General features: G+C 35.4%; 3 protein-coding genes across 4 annotated transcripts; 2 read left to right on the top strand and 1 right to left on the bottom strand.

The window, feature by feature from the left end:
• The first annotated feature begins 47 nt into the window (after window positions 1-47).
• Window positions 48-3,233, top strand: LOC118068252 (eukaryotic translation initiation factor 4B-like). The gene is made up of 8 exons (XM_035085518.1): window positions 48-199; window positions 440-562; window positions 1,032-1,907; window positions 2,004-2,262; window positions 2,334-2,494; window positions 2,579-2,690; window positions 2,768-2,831; window positions 2,902-3,233. Exons 1-8 carry the CDS (start codon window positions 190-192, stop codon window positions 2,968-2,970), a joined length of 1,674 nt encoding a protein of 557 aa, XP_034941409.1. The 5' UTR covers window positions 48-189; the 3' UTR covers window positions 2,971-3,233.
• Window positions 3,234-3,427: 194 nt separating this feature from the next.
• On the bottom strand, window positions 3,428-6,757 carry Sec15 (exocyst complex component Sec15). 2 transcript variants are annotated; one of them, XM_035085517.1, is made up of 6 exons: window positions 6,609-6,757; window positions 6,083-6,248; window positions 4,387-6,000; window positions 4,157-4,298; window positions 3,898-4,084; window positions 3,428-3,820 (listed from the first exon to the last, which is right to left on the bottom strand). In XM_035085517.1, exons 1-6 carry the CDS (start codon window positions 6,674-6,676, stop codon window positions 3,697-3,699), a joined length of 2,301 nt encoding a protein of 766 aa, XP_034941408.1. In that variant the 5' UTR covers window positions 6,677-6,757; the 3' UTR covers window positions 3,428-3,696. The 2 variants fall into 2 exon arrangements, with proteins under 2 accessions (XP_034941408.1, XP_034941407.1); XM_035085516.1 differs by lacking the exon at window positions 6,609-6,757 and adding an exon at window positions 6,309-6,461.
• On the top strand, window positions 6,393-12,479 carry MED14 (mediator complex subunit 14). Its single transcript, XM_035085515.1, has 5 exons — window positions 6,393-7,327; window positions 7,398-7,530; window positions 7,661-11,545; window positions 11,628-11,891; window positions 11,993-12,479. Exons 1-5 carry the CDS (start codon window positions 7,179-7,181, stop codon window positions 12,185-12,187), a joined length of 4,626 nt encoding a protein of 1,541 aa, XP_034941406.1. The 5' UTR covers window positions 6,393-7,178; the 3' UTR covers window positions 12,188-12,479.

Below are 12,479 nucleotides of genomic sequence, written 5' to 3'. Positions count from 1 at the left end.
CATTTTTGACGAATCGCCAATCAATATGGCATGTTTCTGAGGAAATTTTGTCATTATACTGTTTGACAGCGTCACTGACGGTCACTCTATTCGCTCCATTCTGCAGCAATTCATGTCTGTGGAAAGTTGATCGTGCACACGATTAATTTTTTCGACTAGTTAACACGTTTTCAATTATACATCGCCGTGATGTCTTCACGTAAGTAAAATTATTATTAATAAATATTTATAATAAATAAAAAGTTAAAGTGTTGCATGAAATTAATTTAAATATTTTTTTGATTGATTTTTCTAAACGTTGTGCTGTACATAACCAAAGTCTGTGAAAAACCCAGAACATGCCTTTAATATAATTATTTTATAAAAGTGTTTTTCAGTGTTTATCGTTTTTATTAAATATTATTTGATAATTAAATAAATATTTTTTTGTTATTTTCAGGCAAGAAAGGAAAAAAAACCAAGGGACAGACGCTTGCTCTGACAGAATTTTTGGCTCCCGGTGGAGTTCCTACTGTTCCCATAAAGACAACCAATTGGGCCGATGATGTTGATGACGCGCATGGTAAATACTCATATAATTTCTATATTTTTTAATACAAATTTCATATTGTTTAATTATTAAAAATATATCTGATATATTTTGAAATGAAGTTGGGAAAATTTTTTGGAAGCGTCTCAGTACTGAATAGCGTCGCTTTTCTTTTACCTGAGTACGGAAAAATCTAATTTAGCCTGGCTTTACAATAAACTTTCCCTAAAGGGCGTCAGGGCTGAGCAAACTCTGACCATTTGAGATTAAAATGAGACAGACTTATGTGGGTTCTAACGTGGGCCCAGAGTCTCTTTCACTCACTCTTATGGAACCATAGGAGCTGCTTTAACTCCCGAAGGTTGAGCTTGCCTAGCTTGCGTCAGATTTTTGGGACGCTTAGTCATAAAATTCTATTGTTTTTGTGGGGGAGGAATTGCCTGCCATTAGGGATAATTGACGCAAACTTTCTAAAATATGGAAAATGTATCGTTAATTTTAGAGTCAGGATATATGTCCAGAAATTCTAAAGAGCCGGTTGTTTTACCAACTGCACCAAGAGCAGCTCGAGGTCCAGGTGTTGACGAAGAAAATATCCCAACAAATCCACCATATGTGGCATATATTTCAAATTTACCTTATGATGTTGTTGAAGAAGATCTCACTGAATTTTTCCAAGACTTGGAAGTGTCAAATATGCGTCTTCCCAAAGATTCAACTAAACTTCGCGGGTACGGATATGTTGAATTTGCCGACCGCCAGAGTCTTATTGAAGCTCTTTCGCTGACTAGCTCGATGATTAAAACGAGACGAGTAAGAATTGAAGTATCGAACAGCAGCAATGATGACCGTCGTGGAGGAAGAATGAATATGGGTCGAGATAATCGTCGTGATGGATATGATGATCCAGAACGAACATCTGGAGATTGGCGAAAACCCAGAGATGAACCTGCTGGTGGAGGCAGCGATGAACGCTTTCGTGGGCGTGGTTATGAGCCTCGAGAACGTCGGGAAGAAAGAGAAGTTGACAACAAACCAGGTGCTTGGAGAGAAGGTGACAGAAGCGTTCCATCATTTGGTGAAAGACGTGGCTATAATGATGAAAGAAGTGGTGGGTCAGCTTTTGGCGAAAGACGTGGATACAATGAAGATCGCGGGCAATCAACGTTTGGTGAAAAACGTGGATTCCGTGAAGACAATCGTCGAGGATTCAGAGAAGAAGGAGGAAATCGACGCGGCTTTAGAGATGAAGATCGTGGTGATTCTCGCCGAGGTCGAGATGATGATCGGGAAAAAGATCGTGACTGGTCACGAGAACAAGGGTCAGGAGGAGGTACTTGGCGTTCAGAGCAATCTTTTCGTCCAGAAGTAGTTACTCGTAAGTATTGATTTCATGTAATTAATGATTTTCTTTTGTCTTTTTTAACATTCCATTGAAACTTTTTATTTATTGTTTTCAAATTTATTTATACAGCCCCATCAGAGCCACGAACCAGACCTAAGTTGAATTTGCAGCCACGTACAAAGCCAATTGAGCCTGTAGCTGTGGCAGATGAGCCAAAAGAAGTAACAAAAGAGAAAGAATCAGAGCCAAGACCGGCTCCAGCTGCTGTGCCAGCAGCAAATATTTTTGGAGCAGCTAAGCCAGTAGACACTGCCGCTAGGGAACGTGAGATTGAAGAACGTTTAGCACGAGAATCTGAAAAAGTAAAAACTACTGAGGAACCTCAAGGGTATGATCTAATTTGCAAACACATATTTTTTTTAAATTGAAACAAATTTTTTATTATTATTTTATTTACAGGGAAAATAAAGCTACATGGGCTAAACGAAATGGAGAAGCTCGTTTTGAGCGTGAGAAAGAAAAGCCACGAACAGCGTGGCGTGGAGATCAAGGAGGAGAGAACAGAGGAAGGCAAATAGAAAGACGTCAAGACTCGCGTGGATCGCAATCTGGACGCAATGGTAAGATTAAAACAAATTTTTCTTGCCATTTTATATTCTAATTTATTTATATTTATTATAATTTGTTTTTTTTTTTTTCTATAGAAAATCGCGGAGATGCTCGAGCTGATTCTAGGGGACCACCAAGCTCGCGATCTGGAGGAAGCTACCGTAATGAAGGCAAGAGAGAACCTGAACCTCGTCGCCCTGCTGAAAAGTAAGTTTCTTATCATATTTATTTAATTTTAAAAAAAGTATCACAATTGATACTAATATTTAATGAATAATTGACAGAGATCGCAGATCTAAAGATCGAGAAGATGCTCCAATGCCTAAAGCTGTTGATGAAGAAGCTCCAGTATGTTAAAAAACAAATTCGAGCATAACTTAGTTAATGATCATTTCATTTACTAATGGTTATTTTTCAGAATTTCGTGTTTTCCAATAAATATTCAATGCTACCAGAAGATGTGGACACAGATAACATGGACGATTAATTCTGCTCATTGATTAATTTAAATTGTGCCACAAAAAGCATTATTATTGGTAAACTTTATATACATAATGATCATTTGTTTTATTGCATTAAATAATATATTAAAATCAGCGCACGACTCGCGGTAGATCGCGCAAAGAAATTTTTTTGATTGATGAAATACTTCATTTTATATTTCGTCTATTTTACCATTTATATTATTCTGTATCGATTGAGTTTATTCGTATATCGTGATCATTGATAATTTATAAAAATGAATATATATTAAAATATCACAATAATAGTAATAATAGTTAAGGGGGAGAACGCGATGCCTAAATACTTGGGGAGAGCTTTTTACTTTATCTAAATCTAATGTACAGTTTCTTTGGAACTATTGTACAATATGTGACTTATATAAATGTAATATAATCAATTGGTATTAATTCACTATCTTAATATCTCGAGTATATATAATGAAATCACATAATATGAACATTATATAGCTAATCAATAACTGGCATTAAATACTCAGTGCTCGATGTGCATGAGTGAGTCCGTAAGAAACATAATTTTTCAGAGTATCATTAAATTTATTATTTGTAAAATTATTATATAAATACTAAATACATAAAATTAGATAAACAACGGTGCTTAATCGTATCATCAAAATATAATTCATATATCTACAATTACGTTGCTTATCAAAAAAATAATTTAAATAGATTCTAAGTATTATAATTATCTTTTATTGTTGAGTGGTCTGTGCTAACTGTCGCAATTGCTTCAAGACTGTCTCCAACAACTTTTTCTTATCCCTTTCACTTTTCTTGAGTACTGAGAAAACTGTTTTTTTGTCAGATTCTCGTAATCTGAAAAAATTTAAATTAATTAATATAGAAAGTATATTTAAATGTCGATTATATTTTATATAGAATAAGATCATTACTTTTCAAGCAATAACACTGCCATATTCGGTGTTACTAGATGGTATTTACTTGATTCATGGCCATAATCGTGGAAATACGTTGGCCAGTCCCAGCTCATAAATAAATCTAATAATTGTCTTAATCTAGCAAAGTACGCTAATAAAGAACCTTCAGGTAAACCTAAGACTGGTTCGGAAGCTGCGAATTCTATTAACAAATTAAGAATTAATTACTTTATGCTTTTTTAATGTAGTATTAATTTATTAACAAATTACTTACGTTCGCATTGAATTGTATCTAAATTAACTTGCTGAAGCGCACCCATTGATATTTGCTTTAGATCATCACTAATAAGAATGTTTAGAATGGCTTCAGCAATATGGCTACAAGCTGACTTGCATGCCACTTGTGCAACCTCTGCCTAAAAATTATAATAAAATATACAATAAATGCAAAATATTGATAGTACATGTTAAGTATCAATTAATGACTGTTTATTATTGACTTACTGGTAAATTTGTAAAGCATGTGAAAGTACTTTGCAAAAATGCTATAAGATCAGTAATGAAGCCTGAAGCATGGCCTTGGGGTTCTGCTAAATTCCAATCATAATTTTCTAGCTCTAAAAATTCATCAATTTTTCTTTTAAGTTTATCACAAATTTGTTTTTCTGCATCATCCCTAGCTACTCTAAACATTGCAGATTTAACTCCTTGACAACTAAGTTGACCTTCATGAGGTGTTCCAGTAATATTGGAGACAAATTCTTCTAGATATTGTGTTGATTTTTCCAGATATCCTGTATTAATAATTATCTGCACTACTTGAAGAAGTGCTAACGATGGTTTGCGAAATAGTGATGATAAACAACCACTGAAAGTTCTAGTTAATAATAAATTCGTTGATTTTGTAATCATTTCGTCAATTTCTGTTTGTGTTAAATTTAAATCCTCTGAGAATTTTAAACATGCGTAAATGAATTCTTTCACTTGATGATAAACCTTTGGAACCATCGCTGAGAAGGGGAATTTTTTAGGAAACTCTGCTTTTTCTAATTCAGCATCATGATAAGGAAATGATTGAACTACGACATCATAATCAGATTGTGTTGATACTTGAATTGGTAAGAAATTGTCCTCATCAAGAATGTCTCTGAATAATTGAACCCAATGTTGCATTAATACTTCATTATAATGCACTCGTATTTCTTGTAGAAGATCCCAAAGTTGTCCAACAGGATACCCATAATTTCTCAATGTTGTATTGAACAACATGATAAGATTTTTGATTTTTAAAATCAAAGTAGCGTCAGTACAATAAGCTGAATGGGTTCTCAAAGCATTGACTATTTTAGATAAAGCATTTGCCCATAAATCTTCCAAGTATGAACGAGTTACTAACCCATTTCCAGTGTTCAAAATATGGTCTTCAACAACAAAGAAACCAACGATGCTATGAATGTATGCTTGATACCCGACAATGCTTTCATGCATATTGATGGGTGGCTGAAGAACTAGTCTAGCTTGCTGTTTCCTCTGTTGTTGATAATAAGTCTTAAATGTTTCTCCTTCTCGAAGCACTGTATAAATATGCATACATCTATAAACAGGACTGAAATCCATCAAATCTTGGGCACTTAATTCTTCTTCTCCTTCATTAATAACTGGACTTGTTTGAATTTTTTTCTTCTTCTTACCAGTAATTTCTGCTTCATTAACTAACTGCTCTGCACTATGCCTCATTGCTACTTCTCCAATTTTCGGAGAATACTTCCTGATATTCTCTAGAAAGAATCGTAAATCAGACATGGAAGCATCTTTGATATTTTCTCTTAAAAGAGGTATTTGTTCAGTTATTTGTGATGAAAATCTGTAGTTGGTTACTTTCGGAAGATCATAATTCTCAAGGTGCTCTAGGGTCTTCAACGCTGGATAATATCGTTTATCTTTCAACTGTCTTTGAAGCTTAGCGTAAGCTGCAAGAACTGGTAGACACATTGTTAAACTATCAATAGCAGCAGCTATATTACTTTCGACTTTTCTAGCTTTGACTAATTCTTCTCCTTTTTCTATCACTTGAGTTGTTGATTCGCTGATCCTCTTGTCTAGATCCAGTATTTCCATCTGAAATTTCCAAAAAATACTTTAGTAATACTGATCAGTGATGAAAATAATAGGTCAGGCATGATAGATATTTATAACTAACATTTAACTGCTGGGCTTGTGATCTAACTTGTAGAAGTTCTCGAATAGAATCGATGAACCCTTGGTAATGATGATTGCACATTCGTTCAATTTCCTTGTCATGACTTTTGATTCTCTCATCCAATTTTTCCATAAACTTCTGATGTTCGTGTCCATCGTAAATCGCCCTGTAATGTATTTTAAAATAAATATGGTGCTTCATTGTTTTATTTTCAAGGATTCAATACCTTATAACAAGACCTACACTACTGGTATCAGTAGATTCTATTTCACATAATAAATGTTCATGTTGTGGAGCTGATAGAGCAAAAACATTGTGAACAAGTGATACTTTTGACATGTCAGTAGGACAACAAATGTATCAATCTGCTCTTGTTTTACCGACTCTGACAATATTTACATTGTTACCTTCAACCCTTTGATTGCGCAAAATCATTACACTTGCGTACGAGGGTGAAATTCACCCCCGCGTATTTTTAATAATAAAAATTTACTTGAAAAATAAATTTTCTTTTTAATAAACTTACCTAAATGTAGGACCTAAATAGTCATCAATACTTTCAATTTCTTGAATAAGTAAATCGTAATTCTGCATATTTATAAATAAATCAAAAATTAATTATTATTTGTCATTTATCATGGATATAAACACCCTCTTCAGTATTGCTTAAGACTGTTTTTATGTAACACAATACATAACCTAGTTCAATCACATTATCTTTTCATGAAAATCCGTCGCATGAAACTGTCATGGTCGCTAATGGCTGCTTGCGTTCATCACGCAGCGGTTTGTCATAAATACAGTGAATGTTAATTTGGGGTTTTTTAACATCTAAAATTTAATTTTAAAGTTTAAAAATATCACCAATTATTTTGTGTTAGTTATAAATAATTTTTTTCGATTTAAAAGCAAATAATGTGCTATGTTTATACATTCAGTGGCTCGTAATTATGACTGCATTAAAAAATAATTAAAATTTATTTACTTGTAAACTAGAAATCATATGATAGTGAGTATTCTGAAATATTGATCGATTCACAAATAAGATCAATTATTTTCAAGTGAAAAAATTAGTGGCAAAATAAATTCCAACACTATGGCTCCTGTACCATTGGAAGGACATCAAACTCCTGTAGCGAACAATATGCCGCAGGAAGGAAATCGTGGAGGTTCTATATCATTAGGAATTCTTATTGATTTCATCATCCAAAGGACTTACCATGAATTAACTGTTCTAGCAGAATTGTATGTATTTTTATGCAATAAATTTTTTTTACAAAAATTAGACTTGACTCATTGTTCTTTTTTATTCCAGATTACCCCGAAAAACTGATATGGAAAGGAAAATAGAAATTTATAATTACTCAGCAAGAACAAGGCAATTATTTGTTAGACTTTTGGCGTTAGTAAAATGGGCAAATAGTGCTTCAAAGGTCGACAAATCAGCAGTAAGTTTTCCTTCATTTATTTCTAAATATTTCTCGTTCTAAACTTGGCAATAGCTAATGTTATTCATATTTTATTACTCTGCATTGTATAAACTCGAGCATATTATAAAGGTTTACTGTTTTATTGCAGCATATAATGGCTTTTCTGGATAAACAATCGATATTATTTGTCGATACTGCAGATATGTTAGCAAGAATGGCTAGGGAAACCCTCGTTCATGCAAGATTACCAAATTTTCACATACCTGCTGCAGTAGAGGTGCTCACTACTGGTACGTATGGTCGTCTACCGGCGTGTATTAGAGAAAGAATCGTTCCTCCCGACCCAATAACGCCAATGGAAAAGAGAACAACTCTGCAAAGATTAAATCAAGTGATTCAACATCGCTTGGTAACAGGAAATTTACTCCAACAAATGCGAAATTTGAAAATAGAGGCTGGAAGAGTAACTTTTCTGGTGGAACAAGAATTTTCAGTATCTCTTACAGTTATGGGTGATGGACCGAATGTTCCTTGGCGATTACTGGATCTTGAAATCCTTGTATCAGACAGGGAAACTGGTGATGGAAAAGCATTAGTTCATCCATTGCAAACTAGATATGTTCATCAACTTGTTCAATCAAGGCTTGCAGAAAGTTCAAACTCACTCTCAGAAGCTTATTACATTCTTCATTATTTTTGCCAATCACTTCAACTTGAAGTTTTATATTCACAAACTCTTCGATTAATTCGAGATAGATTAGATGATCACATCCATGTGGATGAATATACTCCAGGAAAATGTTTATCGATATCTTACTGGCGAGAGTTAACAACAAAAGATCCTAAATCTGAACTTGGATATAAATTAACGGTTCATGTAGACCATAATGATCCAGCTAAACCTCTTGCAGTCGTTCATGTTCCTTCTTTAGGAAGTAAAGAAGGAGAAATAGCTGATAGAGCTATTAGATCTGATCAATTATCTATGGAATGTTTGCTTGTCCATACTATTTATGTTCGAACAAGATCAAGACTTACAGAATTGAAGCAAGAATTTCAAAGTATGTTCAAAGATGTAGAGTGTACCCTATCCGGATCACCAGCAATATTAGCAGTGCCAGTTCTACAACCTTGTTTACGTGCTGAACTTCTTTTGGTAACAGTTGATACTCATACGGGAATGCTTCAATGCCATGTGCCTCAATATGATGCTCCTCTTGTACCAGATTTAACTGCAGCTTTAAATGGTGATCATTCTCGTTTACCAGTGTTAATATCAGAATTACGATTTTGGATTACTCAACGTCGATGTGAAAAAACTCTTCAACATTTACCTGCAACGTCTCATGAAAGACTTCCTGTTCTTCATAATCCAGATCATCCAATGTCTAAAATAAGCAGACATCGAATGTTTGTGCGTTTACACAGGCATCCAACAGTAATTTTGATTGTTGCATTTAAAGAAAAAGAGTTATCTCCATGTGAAATTGAGTTTTCATTCTATTTAGCTGTAGTGAAACCAAGTTCAATTGAAGATGATCCACATGATGAGAGTATTGAGACTGAAATTCCAAAGATGTATTTAAAAGTTCAAAGCTTGATAGAATTTGATACATTTGTGATTACTCATGGTCCATTCACCAGTGTTGATACTGATGTATCTGATAAAGGAAATAATAAAAGACGAAGTTCGGGACCTCCTGGGCGTACTGATGCATCAGGTACTCTTCTACATAGACGACCAAAGCATCCAGCATATTTTATTCCTGAACTAGCACATGTTGTTGCACTCTGTGATGAGAGAATTCCATTTGTTAATCTAGCACAGGAATTAACTAAGAGAGATATTGCTCATCAAGGTCTTCAAGTGGAGGCCAATGCAACAGCATTAGTATTGAAACTCGTTCAATTATCAGCACCATCAACGAATATTAGTTCAAGTAGTGCTTGGCAATCATTGCTGAAGAGATTACTTAGTGTTTCCATTCGAGTTCAAGTTAAAGGAATGGCAAAAACGTGGATGGCAGAATTTGTATTCTACAGTAGTCCTTTGACGAGCAGTCATCCTAAAGAACAAGGATTAAGAAGACCTGTATATTTTCAATATGAAATGGGAACTGCTGAAACAGTTTCAAGGACTGTTGATTCATTATTAAATGATTGGGCGCAGATTGTACATCTTTATTCTATCGTCCAAGACTTGGCAGAATATTTTAAAATGGAAAAGTATAATTTGAGAAACATGGTCAGTATTAAGTCTTATAACTACAGTAAATTAATTCTAGCCTATGGACCAAACCGTTGTGCAACTGTAACCATTTTCTGGAGTACTAATGATAAAGCTTTTAAACTTATTTTTGCTAAAAGTTCAACAAATACAACAATAAATGCGCACTCATTAATGAAAGAACAGCTTGAGGCTCATCTTAATCGTCATAGAAATCTAGCGCAGATTATCCAGATTCTTAATGAAACTCTTCAACCACTTATTTCTATCAGCAAGTTACCAATTATACCTCAACTTGGTGTACACAATTCTCGACCTCAAGTTCCTGTTCAGACTTTCACAATCATACCTCAATGTGTTACACTGGTGAGGATTGCTTATCAAGGAATGTACTGTTTAGAATTGAGGTTACGAGGTGGAGGATTAGTCAGTTTACGTGATGGTGCTTACAGCAGATTCGATAGGAGTAATGTTGTAGATGAATTTACTCCAACTCAAGGACTAAAAACGTTCCTTTCAAAGTACGTGGATGAAAGTGCAGTATTCCGAAGACGTTCACAATCAGAAGATGATAATCCACCTTCACCAGTCACAATGGATAACGATACAGGAGTGGGTGGATTTATGGGCCACCATCGCAGTGGCCCACAATCTCCAGCTCAACAACGCGATGGATTAAGATTCCATCCGCCTTTGACTCCACCATCAGGTAGTAATCCTCACACTCCAGCTAGTCCTCATACAGCAAATATTTCTCAAACAGGCCAACACCAAAGTTTTGGCAGCAGTCCAGCTACCTCATTTAATCTTGCTTCTCCGCCTTCTTTACCACCGAACACACCTAACATGTTACCTCATCCGTCACCGGGATCAGGACTAGTGGCCAATAGTCCCTTAAGTCAAATGCATGTGCCAAGTCCAGCGGGACTAATGCCAACATCATCACCGGGACCTTGTAGTAACGTACAGGTCGGTCATTCACCTGCAAGTTCATTTATGCAGTCTGCGCATTTAGAAGGAAGCCCATTCCCTTCGTCTCAAAGCATGGCATCACCAGCTGCATCTAATTGGCCAGGATCACCGAGCGTTCCAAGACCATCACCAGCTAGACCTGGTCAGAGTCCAGGTCATGCTGCTTTGCATAGTCCTCAAGCATCAGATCATAGAGTAGGCAGTCACATATCCAGAGTTTTACCTCAAAGATCGTGGGCTGGTGCTGTACCTACTCTTTTAACTCATGAAGCTTTGGATTTACTTTGCACTCCATCACCACATCCTGCTGGACTTCCAGGACCTGATCTTTCACCTTTAGAAAGATTCCTCGGCTGTGTTTATATGAGAAGACAATTACAAAGGTTCATTCAAGCTGATGAATGTCTAACTGCTGTAAATAGTACGGAACCAGGTGTTGTACATTTTAAGGTCGAGACCTTGCAATGTCGAGTTGGCTTGAATCCTCAACATTTACAATCATTGCATATCAAAGTTCAACCTCTTCCTGAACATAAAGATCAATGGACATTAGAAGAATTACAAATCATTGAAAAATTCTTCGATACTCGTGCAGCAGCTCCACCATATAAACCTAACACTCTCTCAGGATTTGGAAAAATGCTAAATGTTCCTTTCAATGTACTTAAAGACTTTGTACAAATTATGAAGTTGGAATTAGTACCTGGTCTAGCACAGCAACAGCAGCTTAAATGGTCGGTTCAATGGTGTTTAAGAACACCACCATCAGCTACTCCAATAGTTCCTACGGGGATGGCAGCTGTATTAGTTTGCCGGAATAAGATTCTCATTTTCGTAAGTGTTTTTTGAATTATTTTTTTTTAAGTATATGTAATTAAAATAAAATTACTAATAATTATTTTTTGCTACGTTTCAGTTACAAATTACACGAATTGGAATTTCTTATCAAGGAGAACCACCCTCATTAGTTCTACCTTTAGTATACGACGTGACTACAAATATAACTCAACTAGCGGAACGCAGAGATCCCGGCCCGGCAACAGTAAGCTCAGCCGCATCAATGCAACTCAAGAGATTCTCGGAATACGGTATAAATCCTTCCGAGTGTTCTTTGTTCCCAGCAGTAAGAGATCTTCTAGCAAACTTAACTTCACCATCTGAGCCTCCAGTTATTTCCCAGGTAATTTCAAGCTTTTCAAGCATAAAAAAATGTTTAAATTATTTGTAAGGTTTTAATTGATAGTAGGAATTATTTATTAACGTTGTGATCCATTTCCAAAGGTCGTTGTATCGCCTGCAGCTGGTCAAGTGACGCCTACACAGCAAATTCAAAGTCCAGCAATGCAGTTGCATTCACCAATGGCCGGAGGACAAATGACTGGAGGACAAATGGCTGGAGCTCAAGGTCCACCTCAAGGGCCATTTGGAATGCAGGGGATGCCTACGATGGGAATGATGGGTGGTCCACCTCAATAGGATTTACCAGTAAAAATGCAAAATTGGGGCTCCAGCCCATTTATGCCGGGACAATTACTTTAATAAATATAAAAGAGCTCGAGAAAGCATCTTTTTACGAGGAATAACGTATTTTTAGTACTATTTTACGTTCAACGTCTACGGCAAAGTTCAAAGAAGACAAGTTGTACATATATTAAGCTACATAAAATAATTAGTATTCGATCGAGAAAAAAAAAGATTTATTTCAAATGATTATTTCTAGTAAATTATTACATTGAAGTAATAGCTAATGTTTATAAAAACTGATGTA

This window comes from Chelonus insularis, unplaced genomic scaffold (assembly GCF_013357705.1).
Source record: "Chelonus insularis isolate UGA/USDA-ARS -01 unplaced genomic scaffold, ASM1335770v1 contig_399_pilon, whole genome shotgun sequence".
Lineage (NCBI taxonomy): Eukaryota > Metazoa > Arthropoda > Insecta > Hymenoptera > Braconidae > Chelonus > Chelonus insularis.
Note: the sequence above shows the minus strand (reverse complement) of the source record. Positions and strands in the feature narration are given on the sequence as shown.

Bases quoted from the DNA above. Each gene is read 5' to 3' on its own strand.
- MED14 (XM_035085515.1), top strand. From the start codon at position 7,179: ATGGCTCCTGTACCATTGGAAGGACATCAAACTCCTGTAGCGAACAAT. The intron at 7,328-7,397 runs GTATGTATTTTT...TTTTTATTCCAG, and splicing joins TTAACTGTTCTAGCAGAATT to ATTACCCCGAAAAACTGATA. The intron at 11,546-11,627 runs GTAAGTGTTTTT...GCTACGTTTCAG, and splicing joins GGAATAAGATTCTCATTTTC to TTACAAATTACACGAATTGG.
- Sec15 (XM_035085516.1), bottom strand. From the start codon at position 6,421: ATGTCAAAAGTATCACTTGTTCACAATGTTTTTGCTCTATCAGCTCCA. The intron at 6,001-6,082 runs GTTAGTTATAAA...TGGAAATTTCAG, and splicing joins CACAAGCCCAGCAGTTAAAT to ATGGAAATACTGGATCTAGA. The intron at 3,821-3,897 runs GTAATGATCTTA...AAATTTTTTCAG, and splicing joins GCAGTGTTATTGCTTGAAAA to ATTACGAGAATCTGACAAAA.
- LOC118068252 (XM_035085518.1), top strand. The intron at 1,908-2,003 runs GTAAGTATTGAT...TTATTTATACAG, and splicing joins TCGTCCAGAAGTAGTTACTC to CCCCATCAGAGCCACGAACC. The intron at 2,495-2,578 runs GTAAGATTAAAA...TTTTTTCTATAG, and splicing joins ATCGCAATCTGGACGCAATG to AAAATCGCGGAGATGCTCGA.